Consider the following 17,262-nt stretch of genomic DNA (forward strand, 5'->3'; position numbering starts at 1 on the left):
TCTCAGATTCTCCAGCATCTGCAGTTCCGACTATCTCTGTGATAGTATACTCCTCACTTTCCTAGATGAATGCAGCTCCAACAATGCTGTATTCACTTATATTGTTAAAGATAAAAAGCAAAGAGCTGCAGATGCTTGAAATCTGAAACAAACAAAAGCCAAAATTGCTGGAGAAACTCAGCAGATCTGGCAGCATCTGTGAAAAGAGAAACAGAGATAACGTTTCGAGTTCAAGGATTGCAGGATCCACAATCACTTCCATCTCAAAGGAAGTAAATACATGGAACACCACCACCTACAATTTCCCCTCCAAGGCACTCACCATCCTGACTTGGAAATATATTATCGTTCCTTTTCTGTTGCTGGGTCAAAATCCTGTAAGTTGCTTCCTAGCAGCATTGTGGGTCTCCCATAGCATACGGACTCCAGTGGTTCATGAAGGCAGCTTCTCAAGGGCAACTGGGGATGGGCATAAATGCTGACCCAGCCAGTCATGCCATGTCCCATGAATAAATTTTTAAAAACCCACGTATAATAACTGCCAGCCAATCTGAGTGTTGGCATGTCAACAGTGCCACTGGGTCTGCTGGTCACTGCTGGGAGTACAGCTGTCGCCACAGCTGGGCAGGTAAGGCCTGGGATGGAGTAGGGCTGTGAGGCAGCAGTGGGGAGGGGGGACCATTCACGGAACTGTGAAGTATCTTTGATCGTACAGTAACAAACATTGTCAATAGCCAGTTTCTCCATTGGTCAAAGGGTGAATATGGACCTGACTTCAAAAATTCTTAATGTTTAATTGTTTTCTTTTTTAATGAATTTTTTACTGGACTCAATTTGGAATGTAATTTTAACTTCAGCTCCTCTGTATTCCTTACAAAGGCAATACTTTGTGCAGGTTGATTGGATGCATTTCCCTTATCTTTCATGTACAATAACAGACTAAAGATAAACAACTGGACTACATCAGTACACAATACAGGATAAATATTTTGGCGGTCATGACCATTTGGTGAAAGCATCTGTGAAAATGAATTTCTAAATATGTAGATTAAGCATGAACAATAATAAATACTTTGCTTAAAAGGAAATTCTTTGTCAGCTGACCTTTGCTGGGTGAAAGTTCTCTGCGCTCCCCTAATTTTAACCCCTCATGCATCTCTGATTTCCTTCTGTTTGGTGGCTGTGAGCTCTCGAATTACATAAACTACTCCACTCTCTACTTTTCTCTTCTCCTGCAAGATGTTCCTGAAAACGTATCTCTCTGGTCACCTGCTGTCATTTCTCCTCTGAGTCTTAGTGTCTTGTTCTGTCTGATAAATCCCTGTGTAATGCCATTAAGAGGCTTTTACAGCTTTAAAATACCTGACAAATCCAAAGTTATTTTTCAAAATTATTTTACTGTGCTTCTTTTACCAAGACCTCAAAGGAACAAAGTCTTTCAGACTTGCTAAATGAAAGGATTAAGCCTGATTAAATTCAGGTTTGTTTCAGATATGAATAAGTGTGGGGTTTTCACTTTGGTAGAAAGAAAACTGAAAGGCAGAATATTTCTGAAGTGGTGAGAGATTTGGAGGTACGGATGTCCAAAGGGATTTGCATGTCCTTGTTTATGAATCACTAAAAGTTGACATGCAGGTGCAGCAGGTAATAAGTAAGAAAAATGATAAATTGGTCTTGACTGCAAGGGGATTTGGATACATAAATAAAGCCATCATGCTGCAGTTGTGCAAAGACTTGGTGAGAACACATCTGGAGTACTGTGTGTAGTTTTGGACTCCTTATCTAAGGAAGGATACGCTTGCCATGAAGGGAATGCAATGGATGTTCACCAGATTAATCCTTGAGATGACAGGATTGTTTTGTAAAGAGAAATGGAGGAAAACAGGCCTGTATTCTAAGGCTATAAGATATAAGAGCAGAATTAGGCCATTCGGCCCATCGGGTCTGCTCCACCATTTGATCATGGCTGATATGTTTCTCAACTCCATTCTTCTGCCTTCTCTTCATAACCTTTGATCCCCTTTCCAATCAAGCACCTATCTATTCCTGTCTTCAAGGTAATCAGTAACTTGACTTCCACAGGCAATGAGTTCCATAGATTAACCACTCTCTGGCCAAAGAAATTCCTCCTCATCTCAGTTCTAAAAGATTGTCCCTTCACTCTGAGGCTGCGCTCTCTCGTGTATCAAGGAAAGAGGGCTGAACGCGTTGAAGATTACAAAATTCTTACAGGGCAAAACATGGTCCATGTCAGTGTCTTCCCTGACTGGTGATTTGAAAACCAGGGGACGTAATCTCAGGATGAAGAGTAGACAATTGAAGACTGGTGATGAAGAATGTCTTCACTCAGGGTGGTGAAACTGTGTGGAATTCTCTACCCTGCAGGCCTGTGCAAGCTGAGTCATTTGAGCATGATCAAGACAAGGATGAATAGATTTCTGGAGATATGAAGGAAGGTGGACATAGTCCAGGAAAGATGCATTGATGAATGTCACACCATGATCTGGCTCAATGCATTGATTGACCTACTCCTGTTCCTATATTGCTCTGTTGGAGTGCCATAAAATAGTTTGAATTCAAATTGAATTGAAACAAAAACTAGGCAGGGAACTGACATCTATTTCAACATTTCTGAGAGTCAGGGCCCAATTATCAACCCATCAGCACTCTCTTCTCATGTTGTTCCCTTTAAGATTTGATATTCTTGTAATTTTGTCCTGATCAGTGCAAGATGGGAAGTTTCGACAGCACGTCTCTGTCTCTCTTCATAACACAAAGGTGGTTTTATATTGATTCACTCTTTTTGTGTTTTCACACAGATTTTGTGGATGGAAGCACTTATCACATAACCCTCCTGATCTCTGTTACTGTTTGTAGCATCATCCTGGCTTTACTCATCATTTTCTGCTATTTCAGGTCAGTCCCGTGTTCATATCGGCATTTGATTATAAAAATTTAATTCAGAAAATGTATTCTGTCTCTGTCTTTTCTCAGAATTGTTCTGTCACTCCGCTTCCTGCCGCACTGTCTCACTCCCAACTCATTCCAAGTCCTATTCATCCCTATTCGAACAGTACCATGGCCTGACCCCTCACTCTCTCTCTGCCTGCTCACCGCGCTGCTCCCCAGTCACGAGATTGAGGGAACAGTAACCACTCTGCAGCACCATCCCCCCATACCCCACCCGCCCCGCCACACTCGGTCACTCTGCCTCTTCACCCTCCTCCCCTGCTCCATCTCCTCCCCACCCTCACTATCCCGACTCCGCACACATTCCCAACACTTTGCCAACATTCCCAACGCACCTCCCCTCCCATCCCGACAATCTCACCTCAGCAGGTGGTCACTTGATATTCAGTCGGTCCCCCGCTGGAGAGACACACTCCACCCTATTCCCCCACCTCCGCCCCATCACCGCCACCCCCATTCACTTGTTTGTTCATTTGTTTCCTCTTGTAACATTGCCTACTGGGCGCTGGTTAGCTCACTTGGTTGGACAGCTGGTTTGTGAAGCAGAGTGATACCAACAGTGTGGGTTCAATTCCTATCCCAGCCGAGGCACCCTCCTTCTCAACCTCTTCCCCAACCCGAGGTGTGGTGACCCTTGAGTTAAACAATCACTGGTCATCTGTCTTGAGTGGGACTATAGTAACTTTGTCCGAGCAAATGCAATATTCCTTGAAATTACTGTGATTCTAATTGTTCTCCTAAGGAGGTCATTTACGCTCAATCTGACCCACCCCCACCCTGGGAACCTCTCGTTAAAGAAGGTGTTCAAAGGGCACTGAGTAACCATGAAACCTCAGGAAGGAGTTAACCAGAAACCATGGCTGTTTATCATTGGCCTTTCTGTCTTCACATCTGAAAAATGTCAGACATTAATCTGCGAGAAATATTCACCCCTGGGAAGATTAATCAACTGGTTTGAAGTTAATCATCAAAGGCAAAGTGGTGTCTTTCACTATAATGGGGTCAATGTGTTCTCAAAACGTAATGAAGGCAAGAGCTTTGATAAAACAAAATAATGTAGGTCCAGAGGACAGTAACTAATCAGTGTTTCTTTAGCGGCTGCATGCTATCGCAGACATTTTAATGTTGCTTTGCTCCCTTTTTTTTAAGGTACAAAAGACAAGAGGAGAGACCGCGGTACAACATGGGCATTGAGCAAGACGAAACCTTCATCCCACCTGGAGAATCCCTCAAGGACCTTATTGAACAGTCACAGAGCTCAGGCAGTGGCTCAGGTCTCCCTCTCCTGGTGAGCAGCTTGCACTTCAGGGCTCGCAGCCCTCCACATCCGTGCAAAGTCATGGAAGTGCCTCTGGACTCCTTTTAGGCGCCAGTGTATTTCCTTCCTCTGATAAATCCTCTGCAATTCATAAAGTGACCACTGTCGGCTTTGATAATTGAGCACAGTAACAGCCCAGGTCCTGAAGGAGGGTTGTGCTGTCAGAGGTCACCTTGTGGAGGAGACATTAAACTGATGCCCCTTTTCCTGGATGTAAGAGGATCCCTGTTTTGAAGAAAAGCAGGGGCGTTCTCCCTGAGTTCTCCCCTACCCCCTCACCAACCCCGCAACAGCTCAGCCCTCATCCCTTTCAAATTGTAAACAGAAACAATCTGTTCATGATCACATTGGCTGTTTGTTGGAGCTTGCTGTGCGCAACTTGGCTTCTGCATTTCTCTTCATCTCAGCCTTCACATCTTCACACCAGGGCAGCACGGTGGCTCAGTGGCCTCACAGCGCCAGGGACCTGGGTTCGGTTCCACCCTCGGCAACTGTCTGTGTGGAGTTTGCATATTCTCCCCATGTCTGCGTGGGTTTCCTCCCACAGTCCACGGATGTGCAGGTTATGGTGGACTGATCATGTTAAAAGTAGGGTTATGGGGATGGTCTGGGTGAGATGCCCTTCAGTGACCTCTTTCCACACTGTAGGGATTCTATGATTCTTCAATGGATACCTCTTCGTTTTTGAACAATGACCTCTGATACCCATAAGAGGAAATATCCTGTCCACTTCCAGCCTGTCAAAATCCCTCAGAAACTTATATAAGTAGCATCTAAACTCCAATTGATACAGGCCTAACCTGCCCAAACTCTCCTCATAAGGCAAGCCACCTTTACCAGCTATTAGGCTGGTAAACCTTCTCTGAGCTGCTGTTAATGCGCATTAACACCAGGCTACGAATAAGGAGAGTTCACAGTATTGTAGATATGCTCTCACCAGTGCATTGTGTATAGGGATATGGCTCGATAAGTATTTTTGACTTGGGTTTGAGGTGTGCCTGATGTTTGTGCTTTCAGGTGCAGAGGACGATAGCTAAGCAGATTCAGATGGTGAAGCAGATTGGGAAGGGGCGTTACGGTGAAGTCTGGATGGGAAGATGGCGCGGTGAGAAGGTTGCGGTGAAAGTCTTCTTCACCATGGAGGAGGCCAGCTGGTTCAGGGAGACAGAAATCTATCAGACTGTGCTAATGAGACACGAGAACATCCTTGGTGAGTCAACGCAACGTGACGTTCAGCAAAGGCTATCAGCAACTCATGAACGTCCCTCCTGCACACAGGCTCTGTGCACCGCATGCTGGGTAATTGGCCAGAGGCTAAGTTGTCACCAGTGGTAACAGCAGTCTGCATTTATATAGCACCTCTGATGTGGTAAAATTTCCTGATGAACTTCACAAAAACGTTCTCAAACAATGCATGAAACTTCAGACGAAAAGAATGTAAGAAATAGGAGCAGGATTCAGCGCCCTCGAGCCAGCTTCACTATTCAATACAATCATAGTTGAACAAATCCTGGCCTCATGCCATGGCCCATGCCATATAATGTGCCGCCAGTTCAAGATTCCGTCTAACTCAGCCGTGAATATATTCAATGTTTCAGCCCTCCACCACAGGCTGTCATCAAGAATTCCACTCTCTGACTCTTGACTCTCTGAGGGAATATGTTCACCATTTATTCTGAAACAGTGCCCTCACCTTCTGGATTTCACCCCAGGGCAGCAGCTGCCCTGCTAAGTCCCCTCAGAATCAAATCGACTCTCGTTCTTCTAAACTACAATGGGAGTCTGCCTAATCTGTTCTACCTTGCCAGGAGGCAATTGAGTGAATGTTCTCTGGACTGAGTTGAGTGCAATTGATTTCAATTCAAATCAATTCAATTAAGTCACTTAAGGAGATAACATTTGGCCAAACACAGAAGTTGCTGGGACAGTTCAGGAGGTCTGGCAGCATCTGTGGAAAAAAAAAATCAGAGTTAATGTTTCAGGTCCGGTGACCCTTCCTCAGAACCGCAGTACCCGAACCATTAACTCTGATTTTTTCTGCACAGATGCTGCCAGACCTGCCGAGCTTTTCCAGCAGCTTCTGTTCTTATCCCTGATTTACAGCATCCACAGTTCTTTCAGTTTTTATTTAACATTTGGCCTAAGATGTTTTTAGGAGTAAAGATCTTAAAGGGAGACAAGAGGTTCCGGGAAGGGATTCAGGATTTAGGGCCTTGGCTGCTGAAGACACAGTGCTAGTGGAGCAGCAATTAAAATTGGGGATGCTCCGGAAGTCGAAATGGGAGCCATACAGGAATCTCAGAGCATTGTGTAGCTGGAAGAGATCATAGGGATGGTCAGAGGTGTCTAGAAAAGCTGGTCTTTGGCGCCAATCAACTAAAATCATCAACTGGACGCTAAGGTGGGGGTGTGGGAGAGCAATCCTCAGTGGGGCTATTGGCAAGAGGGTAGAGTGGAGGGTTGTGGTAGGGTAGGATTGTGCACATAGAGCAGACTCAATTCTGTCAAGACTTCCTCTACCCATTGGATTTTGTAGTTGGCTACTTTCTGATGGGACAATATAGGATGTTGGACATCTGTTCCCATGAACCTTGATTGAGATGTGATGACACTGAGGCCTCACAAAAGGTCCAAACACTCTACAGGAAGGTTTTGGTGGTGGCAGAGTAGAACTTATCTTAAACCATCGCTGTCATCTTAAATACAACGGACTGGCTTGCTTGACCACTTCAGAGTGCTGTTAGGAGCCAACCACATTGCTGTGGGTCTAGAGTTGTGTGTAGGCCAGACCAAGTAAGGATGGCAGATTTCCCTCCCTAGAGAACATGAATGAACCAGACGTTTCTTTATGACAAATGAGTGTTAGTTGTCTTGCTGACTCTTTATTCTGAATTTATTTAGTCTGTTGAATTTAAATTCCCCATGACAGGATCTAAGCCAAAAAAAATCTCTAGACCATTAGCTGTGACCCCTGGGCTGTTAGTCCAGTACCAGGTCCATCTTTATCATGGGTAGAAACTGGCAGGAAGGTCAGAAACCAGTGGACACAGATTTAAGAAAATTGCCAAAAGAATCAAAAGGCAAAAGGTGAGAATTCTCTTGAAGTGGCTAGTTTCTGTGATCTGGCATACACTGCATATAAGGCTTGAAAATGCATTGAATAATAATAAACAAAGGAGAATTTGAAGGAAAATACATGCAGGACAATAGGCAATGTGACTAACTTGTTGTTCTTTCAAAGAGCTACGGTGGTTTCCTTCAGGGCTATAATTTTACTGTAATGTGCCATGCTAACAGAAGGCATCGGCAAAATTTACAGTGCAGAAGAAATCCTTTCATCCAGTTATCCATGTGCTGTCTCTGATGGAACAACTCCAAACAAATCCCATTTCCTGCTTTTTCCCTGATTTTCTTTCCCCCCTAGATCTTCCGTTTGACTGATTTGGTCCCTTTATCAATACAGTTTAACTGATGATTTCTGATGTCTCTGATTGCCTAGAAAAATATGCCCATTCCACCCTTTGTTTTTGACCCTTCCCTGCCAAACTTCATTTCACCCAGCTCCAATATTTCAAGAACTATAGAACCTAAGCGTTCAATTATTATTATTGTTAAAATATCCCTAAGACTTTTCCTCTGGTTTTGCTCACAGTATGTGTCCAGGATATTAATCTTTGATCCCTGGATGATCCTGGAGAATTTAACAATCCTGTGTTAACTTAAACTCAGCCGTAGACCACTCCTCTAGACTACATTCCAATCTGAGGGCAGTCTGACAACCTTCTCAGAAATGTCTTGCTTTCTTTGTTCGTATTTGCAGTAAGAGGCATTGTTCTGAAATATTTACTTTGGTGTGGATTGGAAACCCGAACCTCTGTTAGCATTATGATCATCAGATGTATCCTTTAGAGTTAGCATACAACCCTGTTACATTTTAACTCTGAATATTTGTCAGCTTTTTTTAAAATTCATTCATGGGGAGTGGGCGTCTCTGGCCAGCATTCACTTCTTAGTTCCCCTTGAGGAGGTACTAGTGAGCTGCCTTCATAGAATCCTCACAGTGCAGAAAGAGGCCATTTGGCCCATCAAGTCTGTACTGACCCTCCGAAGGGCATCTCAAGCTGACCTAACACCCCAATCCCATCTCTGTAATGGGTTTTTTACCATGGCTAACCCAACCAACCTGCACATCCCTAGACATCACGGGGCAATTTTAGCATGTCCACCTTCTTGAACCGCTGCAGTTCACATGCTGTAGGTAGAACACAACGCCTTGAGGGAGGGAGTTCCAGGACTGTGACCTAGTGAGACTGAAGGATCTTCAGTAAATTAATTGTCAATAATTGATAAATTGCTAATAAAGTGCTGGGTTAAATAAGGTGATAGTGCAGATATCCTCTATTTGGGTGAATATGTTGCGATTTTACCATCATATACTTCCAAAGCAGCATGCTATTACAGGAAGGTGGTGGCATGTTGATAACATCACTAAGTCTAGTACTTCAAAGGTTAGTCTGAGGTATAGGTTCAAATCCCACCATGGCAATTTGTGGAATTATATTGAATGAATAAATTATGTTAAAATGTAAATTTTATCTCTGAGATGGTAACCATTGGCAACGATGATCAATTGTTGTAAAACCCAGTTGGTGCTCTAATTGCCTTTAGGGAATGAAATCTGCCATTCTTATCCAGTCTGGCCTGCATGTGACTCTAGATGCACAGCGATGAGATTGAGCCTTTCTAATATAATCATAATGAGTTACTGAATGCAGAAGCTATTAGGGATGAGTAACTTATGCAGGCCTTGCCACAGACCCATGAAAGATTTTGAAGAACGCATAAATATGGTATAATTACCCAAGATGCCATGTCTTCCCATGTCTTCTCCTTTGTCTCTTCCTGCTATCTTTATCAGTTTCAAGTAGGTAGAGAAGTTTAAATGTGTTGGACAAAGTCTGGGCTCAGTGAATCAGTCTATCAAAGTCACACAGATTGCTCCCGCGCTTCAAGTTGACTTTCAGAACGTATGAAATCTAATCTGCGTTGTTGATTTTCCACAATACCCCTGGAGTATATTGGCTTTGTTTTAGGTGCCTGTCATTCATGTGACCTTGCAGCTCTGATCGCTGAGTTCAAACCCAGTGGGACCTCACTTGATCTTCAGCTAAACCTTAACAAGTGAGGAAATAGTCTGACTGTCACAAGCTGAGTTGTCTGTGTCTCCCATCATGTTACATGCTGTAATTGTGACATGAACCAAGAAGCAAACACTAACCTCCCCCCACCCATTTCATATTTCACTTTCCTCATTACTCCACAACATAAAGGCACACTGGAATGCTGTCGTGTGGTAAAGAAACAGTGTATAGAAGTTTAGTGCAATGTGTTACAAGTGACAGAGTTACTCAGAGAGCTACTGATAGCATCGATTTGAAACGGGAGGTTCTTAAAACTTAAAAAAACTTAAATCTTAAAATTATGAAGAAGTTTGATGGTGTTGATGCAGTGGAGATGTTTCCACTTGAGGGGAAGACCAAAGCGAGGTGTTATAAATGTAAGATAACACCGTGCCTCACTAATGTTTGTCCACTGTGACCCCATTTTGAGGCACAAAAGCTGCCGGGCACTCCCTCCGTCCCTCAGTGAGAGCATGGTGTTGGGGGGGCATGGGGGAAGGACTGTGAGAGAGGAGGATACTGAGGGGGGCACAGTGGTGGAGGAGGAGAAATGGATGAAAACAGTTGGGGTGTCAGTGGGAAAGCACAGGGACTGGTTAGAGCACAGCTAATATAACTTGGTCAGGTTTCTATGGCAGCACTTACGGCCTCAGAGCTCGTGACCCCCTACTTTATTATGACACAAAACTTGGAAGAACTATAAACAGTGAGGAGAACAGAACTTCAGAGGACATTGACAAGTTGTTGAAGTGGACAGATAGGTGGGAGATCATGTTCGATGCAGAGAAATGTGAAGTGATACTCTTTGGTACAAAGAACATAAAGAGACAGTGTACAATAAAGGGGACAATTTTAAAAGGCATTCGGGAGCAGAGAGACATGGGTGTACGTGCACACGATTAGAATTAGAATTAGGTTTTATTGTCATGTGTACTCAAGTACAGGGGTTCAGTGAAAAGTGTACAATGTCGCCATCCACAGCACCATCCTAGATACAAAGGTACCTAGGAACAAATTCTTAGGTACAAATTTGAAAAATAAAGAAATAAGTTAAAAGTTCAACATTAAGTCATGAAAAATGGCAGTACAGATAGAGTGAGATGTAAATAAAGTATACAGTGTTCTAAGCTTCATTAATAGGGATATAGAGTACATGAGCAGGGAGATGTTGATGAATCTTTAAAGGACACTGGCTAGAGTTCAGATAGAGTATTATGTATGATTCTGAGACAGGTAGGATATGAATGTAGTGGAGATAGTGCAGAAGAGGTTGGTGTGAATGGTTCCAGGGATGAGACATTCAGTTATGAGGAAAGGTTGGAGAAGCTGGGACTGTTCTCCTTGAAGAGGAGAAGGCTGAGGGGAGATTGATAGAAGTTTTCAAAACCATGAGGGGTCTGGACCCAGTGGAAACAGGAAAACTGTTCTTGCTTGTAAATGGATGGAGAACCAGAGGGCACGGTTGTAAGCTGCTTTGCAAAAGAAACAATTCAGAGGCTGAGAAAAATCTTTTTCACACAGCATGTAGTGAGGGTGTGGAATGTAGTGCCTGGAAATGTGCTGGAGGCAGGTTCAATGGGAGATTGTTTCATTTTAAATAATATGGAGAGATATGGTGAAAAGGCAGGAAAATGGCCTTATAGTAAAAGTCTCAGCAAGCTAGTGTAGATGAAGCCTCCTGCACTCTAACATATCTCTGAACCAGCTCATTGACCCGCTTGGGGTGTGGACCCCACTTTGGGAAGCCCTGAGTTAATAAATTCATTAGAGAGGGATTCTTTACGTCCAGGCTGGTGAGAATGTGGCTCCAGTTCAGAACAAGCTTCCTCCCATTCTGTCAGAAACTTCCTGTCACCCTGTCAGAAAATCCCTCTATTGCTTACTCACTCAAATGTATATCTAACCTACTCTTAAATACATCTTTGCTATTTACCTTAAGAACACTCCACAGTAGCACATTCCACATGCTTACCATAGTTTGACTGGAGATTTTTCTCCTAAATTCCCTGTTGGATTTATTAAATGGAATTTGACACTTACTACCATTAGTTTTGAACTCCCTAGCACCAATTTCACAATATGGGAAGCCTCTCTTACATCTCCCTGCACTTTTTTGTGCACTTAGAAGAACCATACCAACTACTGTCATTTCCCATATAGATGCAGTCCAAACTTCTATCCTGTTCAAAATGTTGCTGAATTTATTTCTCTTGCCCTCATCAGGACAAATACAAGTATGAAAAATTCCTTGATTCTATGTCACTTGCTGAACAATCCTGATTGTGCTAATAGTTACACTAATTTCAGGAAAAAAAGCTTGTAACATGGCTGACTTCCTCCTGCCACAAGGTACTAATACATATACATAGGGACCTGTTCTCTGCAAACAACAAAAACAATATCAACTTTGCTCCTTTTTTATATATAACTGACGAGCCTCAAGGAATTCCCTGTTGCTTTCTCTGCGGAAATGCCTTAGCCAATCTGAGTTGACATGACAACCAATCAGCACCTTTTTCTCCCGTAATATAAGCTGTGTCGGTCATTTGAAATTTGGCATTCTTGTCTTTGACCTTTAGTGCAAGATGGAAAACTTGCAGTCTCATACTTTGGAGACTTTTAAGTGACTCTTGGATAGGCACATGGAGGATAGTAAAATGTAGGGTATGCAGGGTAGTTTGATCTTAGTAGGATAATAGGTCGGCACAACATCGTGGGCTGAAGGGCCTGTACTGTGCTGTACTGTTCTATGTTCTATGCAGTGACACGTCTTTTTTTTATTCATTCATGGGATGAGGGCATCACTGGCTAGGCCTTAATTGTTAAGGGTCAACCACGTTGCTGTGAGTCTGGGAGTCACATGTAGGCCAGACCAGGTAAGGATGGCAGTTTCCTTCCCTAAAGAACATTAGTGAACCAGATGGGTTTTTTCCCAACAATTGACAATGAATTCACGGTCGTCATTAGACTCTCTATTCCAGATTTTTTTTAAAAATCTGAATTCCGATTCCACCATCTGTCATGGGAGGATTTGAACCTGGGTCCCCAGAACATTAGCTGGGTCTCTGGATTAACAGTCCAGTGATAATGCCACGAAGCCAAAACCTTCACCCCTCATACCTCAGCATTCCTTCATGGTGTCCTCTCTGAAATGTTGACAGGATAATTTGCTCAATGCTCAAATAGCGACATTGATTGCCATTACAGATTGGTTGTGTTGTTGTCTTTGTTTAGGCTTCATTGCTGCTGATATCAAAGGGACAGGGTCATGGACCCAGCTGTATCTGATCACAGACTACCATGAGAATGGATCTCTTTACGATTACTTAAAGTCCACAACCCTCGACACGAAAGCCATGCTGAAGCTGGCATACTCAACTGTCAGTGGGCTCTGTCACTTGCACACGGAGATCTTTGGAACGCAGGGAAAGCCAGCGATCGCCCACCGCGACCTGAAAAGCAAAAACATCTTGGTGAAGAAGAATGGGATGTGCTGTATCGCCGATCTGGGCCTGGCTGTTAAGTTTATCAGGTGAGCTATTCACCTTTCAAAGCTGCCAACTCTTCGCTGATTTCTGTCAGGTGCTGATTTTCCAACACCCCATTCCCCCACTTTTCCTAACAATCGGAACCTCCAAGCCAGTGGACTGTCCCTTGGATGCCAGGTGCCTCCTTTGTCACAGGTGACTAGCATTCAGTGGACAATTCGACCGTGAGGGGCAAAATGATTGAACCTGATATCTACAACCTAAAAACCAGGAAAAGGAAAAAACAAGAGTTAGTGGGAACATTGGACTGTTCTTTAAAAGAGCAAGCCTAGACTCAATGGACTGAATTTAGTCTCCTGGCTTTCTGACACACTGATAGAGTTAGAGGGTGTGGGGAGGGAGGAATCCAGTATGGGCCTGTTAGGCTGAATGGTCTGATGTACCTTCCAGGAATTTCAGAGGACAGCATGGGGTTTCCTTCTTGGCGAGAGCTCAGTGCGAGGAAATCGAATGTGGGAAGGGAAGGAGTATTTTTTTCAAATTTAAAATTTGCGACACTAATACTTGTACCAACAGCCAAATGAAACCAGTATTTCCATTAATCTTTTCTCTTGGGGCTATACTCAAGACACATGAGGCTCCTCTTCTGCTCCTGCTTTAATTGTCTTGACATCAGATTACTTTCTGTATTCCACCAGTAGTTATAAGAGTAACACTTGTTAAACCTGTGATCCACAGAAATGGTGGTCATCATAACAAGAAACTTAGAAATAAGCTATCTGAAACTCCTGGATGATTTTAATTGATGGGGCTATGACTATTTCCTTTTGGCAACCGGTTCTGTTGCGGACATATTCTAGGGAAACAAGAGTTGATAGCCTGCCCCAGTGAGTAGCAGGGCCACACAGACAATGCGTGCTTTATGTTCCAGTCTCAGAAATTCCTTCTGGGAATGTAAATCAGGTGGGACACTCAAATCAGAGGACACAGAAGACAGACTTAACCTAAAGCCCCTGCACCAGGGACCAAGAACAGGGCACAGTGACATCAGAAGAGAGGACCGCCTTTCTTTCTGTTGATCTCTCTCTTCGTCTCACCTTGTATTGGGGAAGGGGGACGTGGGGTGTGTGTGTGTGTGTGTGTGTCTCTCTCACTCTCGCTCTTTGTATTTCTCTATCTTTTTGTCTCTCTCGCTCTTTCAGGGCAGCACAGTGGCTCAGTGGTTAGCACTGCTGCCTCACAGCTCCAGGGACCTGGGTTTAACTCCTGCCTCAGGCGACTGTCTGTGTAGAGTTTGCACGTTCTCCCCTTGTCTGCGTGGGTTTCCTCCCACTGTCCAAAAATGTGCAGGTTAGGTGGATTGGCCGTACAGAATTGCCCGTAGTGTAGGTTGGGTGGATTGGCCGTGGGAAATGCAGGCATTGGGTAGGAGGGTGAGTCTGGGTGGGATGCTCTTTGGAGAGTCGGAGAGGACTTCTTGGGCTGAATGGCCTGTTCCCACACTGTAGGGATTCTATGATGATGATTCTCTTTGTATTTTCCCCCTTTCTGTCTGTGTCTCTCTATCTAAGTTTGTCTGCCTTTCTCTTTCTGTCACTCTCCCTCAGCTTGTCCCTTTGTATCTTTCTCTCTCTCTCTCTCACTCACCCTCCTGCTCACCCTCCTGCTCTGTCTGTTATTGGGCTTGGTCTCCTTTCAGACCCTCCCTATTGTATGGAAGGTACACCAGGCCATTCAGCCCAACAGGGCTGTACTGTTTTCCCCCACACCCTCCAACTTTATAAGTATGTCTGAAAACAGTGTAGAATCATAGAAGACTATATTGAGTCCATTGAGCCTGGGCTTACCCTTTTAAAGTGCAGTCCTGTGTTCCCACTGTCTCCTGCTGTTTCCACACAACTCAACATTCAGTTATTTACCCAATTCACTCTCGAAGTCTATAATTGGATCTTTTCCTTGTACCCCACCAGTCAGAGCACTTCAGATCCTAACTGCTGCCTGTGAAACAATATTTATCCTTGCACGGCCATTCCGTTCAGTCCTTTACTTCCATTGCCTCTGACTTGTTAACCAAACTGATACGGGAGTGAAACAACTTTCCCGAGCCACGTTCTTGCAGTGTGACTCCAGGGTCAGTCTGTGTTCACTCTCCACTTGTCGTTGTCCCGGTGATACAACACACATATCTCCACTTGTCTCGTTACTCTGCACTGGGATTGCTCAGGCGTTCTTCCCAATACATCGACTCAAAAGAGGGACTTTTAGAAACAAGTTTTCACTAAGGAATGTCACAAGAGATGAGCCGAAGAAAGTAACTCTCTTCCTTCCACCTCTACAGTGACACCAATGAAGTGGATATACCCCTCAACACCAGGGTAGGTACAAAACGTTACATGGCACCAGAAGTGTTGGACGAAAGTCTCAATCGCAACCATTTCCAATCATACATCATGGCAGATATGTACAGCTTTGGCCTGATCCTCTGGGAAATAGCTCGCCGTTGTGTTTCTGTAGGTAAGTCTGTCCAGTGTCTCTTCTCCTGTTTGTATTGTTATGATCTCCATTTGCTGCTGGTAAGGGGGGGCGAGAAATCAAACTTGACTGACCTTCTCCCTAATGATGAAATTACCAACAAGATATCACTCTTTGTAACTTGTACTTTATCACAATCAGTATCAACACAAAGTAAACATGAATTTACAGGCAAATGATACTTCAACTAAGTTTCACCATAAATAGTCAATACAACAAAGATCCCTTTCACAAACGACAAGCGCATGTTTCATTCCCTGTAAACATGTGACCCGAAATGCCGTTCCACAGTTCTGTAACATGTTCTCTGTATGTAGCAACTCTCACTTTTTCACTCGATCAATTGATCCTTGAGTCGTGTCCATCGACAGTTTTATTCTACCGGTATGGTGGCTCAGTGGTTAGCACTGCTGCCTCACGGTGCCAGGGATCAATGTTTGATTCCGCCCTGGGGCGACTGTCTACGTGGAGTTTGCACATTCTCCCCGTGTCTGCGTGGGTTTCCTCTGGGTGCTCTGGTTTCCAAAGATGTGCAGGTTAGGTGGATTGGCCATGCTAAATTGCCCCATAGTGTGCAGGTTTGTTGGATTAGCCATGGGCGATACGGGGATAGGGCAGGGGGTGTGTCTAGGTGGGATGCTGTTTGGAGGATCACTGTGGCTTGCTTCCATCATTCTTCAGGAACCTTCTTCAGACCCTTTTTCCGAAGAAGTGTCTAGGCCCGAAACGTCAGCCTTCCTGCTCCTCGGATGCTGCTTGGCCTGCTGTGTTCATCCAGCTCTACACCTTGTTATCTCAGATTCTCCAGCATCTGCAGCTCCTACTATCTCTGAAACAATGTTCATGACTGTATTGCTTCTGGTCAAACATTATTACTGCAAGAGAATGCAGAGAGAGTCCATGGAGACGTTTTGTTCGGAAACAGCAACAACTTTCATCTGCATGGTGACTTTAAAGTAGTGAAATGTCCAAGTGCTTCAGAGGAATGCAATCAAACAAAATTGGACACTGCTTCATGTAAAGATACATTAGGACAAAAACTCAGTCAAAGACGTAGGTTTTATGGAGTCTCTTGAAGAAGGGAAGAAAGAGAGTTGGAATGGCAGAGAGATTTAAGGAGGGAACTCCAGAGATTAGGGCCTGGCAGGTTTGAAGGCATGGCCATCAACGTAGAGTGTTTAAAATCAGGATGCACAAACAACCAAGGGTAGGAAAAACATCACAGAGGTTTGTTGTATCAGAGGAGATAATCAATGTAAAGAGAGGGCTGAAGGCCAGGAGGGAATAGCAAACAGGGTGGAAGTATTTGTAAATGAGGAGTTGTCAGTATCAAAAGCTACTTAACAAAAGTAGTAGATGGAATTAATGATATAAATCACTCGAGTTAACTGAACAGCTAAACAGGCCTGAGGGTCTCCTCATGTTCCTATGATTATTTAATTGTTTTAATTCAATTTATTTGCAATGAATTGTGCAAGCTAACGAAGGGAGTTGGAGGAAGGATGGCAGGTGTGCCCAAAGATGCCCCATTTGCCTGCTTCTGTATTTGGTTCAGACAGGGACTAGATTCTGAATTTCAGAGCGATATTTATGAGGACTGTCACTGATTACAATCGATATCTGTGAGGCCATGTGAATTTGTGCTTTCTAAGTCAGGCCAATCATATCAGATATTGTCTGACAAAAGGTAAAAACAGCAATGGAGTTTAAAGTGTTTTTAAAAAGAATGTGTGCGTGTGCGTGTGCGTGTGCGTGCGTGTGTGTGTGTGTGTGT

General features: G+C 43.9%; 1 protein-coding gene across 5 annotated transcripts in view; it reads left to right on the top strand.

Moving 5' to 3' along the window:
* Window positions 1-17,262, top strand: part of bmpr1ba (bone morphogenetic protein receptor, type IBa) — a 110,070-nt gene that overhangs the window by 88,193 nt on the left and 4,615 nt on the right. For 3 of the 5 annotated variants that reach the window (XM_048602694.1, XM_048602718.1, XM_048602711.1), the window contains 5 exons: window positions 2,820-2,916; window positions 4,120-4,258; window positions 5,306-5,498; window positions 12,703-13,000; window positions 15,295-15,470. In XM_048602694.1, coding sequence (XP_048458651.1) covers window positions 2,820-2,916; window positions 4,120-4,258; window positions 5,306-5,498; window positions 12,703-13,000; window positions 15,295-15,470 — 903 coding nt within the window. Of the gene's footprint in view, window positions 1-2,819; window positions 2,917-4,119; window positions 4,259-5,305; window positions 5,499-12,702; window positions 13,001-15,294; window positions 15,471-16,169; window positions 16,214-17,262 lie in introns of those variants that run through there. The other 2 variants (XM_048602723.1, XM_048602703.1) reach the window with 2 other exon arrangements.

Source organism: Rhincodon typus, chromosome 1, assembly GCF_021869965.1.
Source record: "Rhincodon typus isolate 14 chromosome 1, sRhiTyp1.1, whole genome shotgun sequence".
Lineage (NCBI taxonomy): Eukaryota > Metazoa > Chordata > Chondrichthyes > Orectolobiformes > Rhincodontidae > Rhincodon > Rhincodon typus.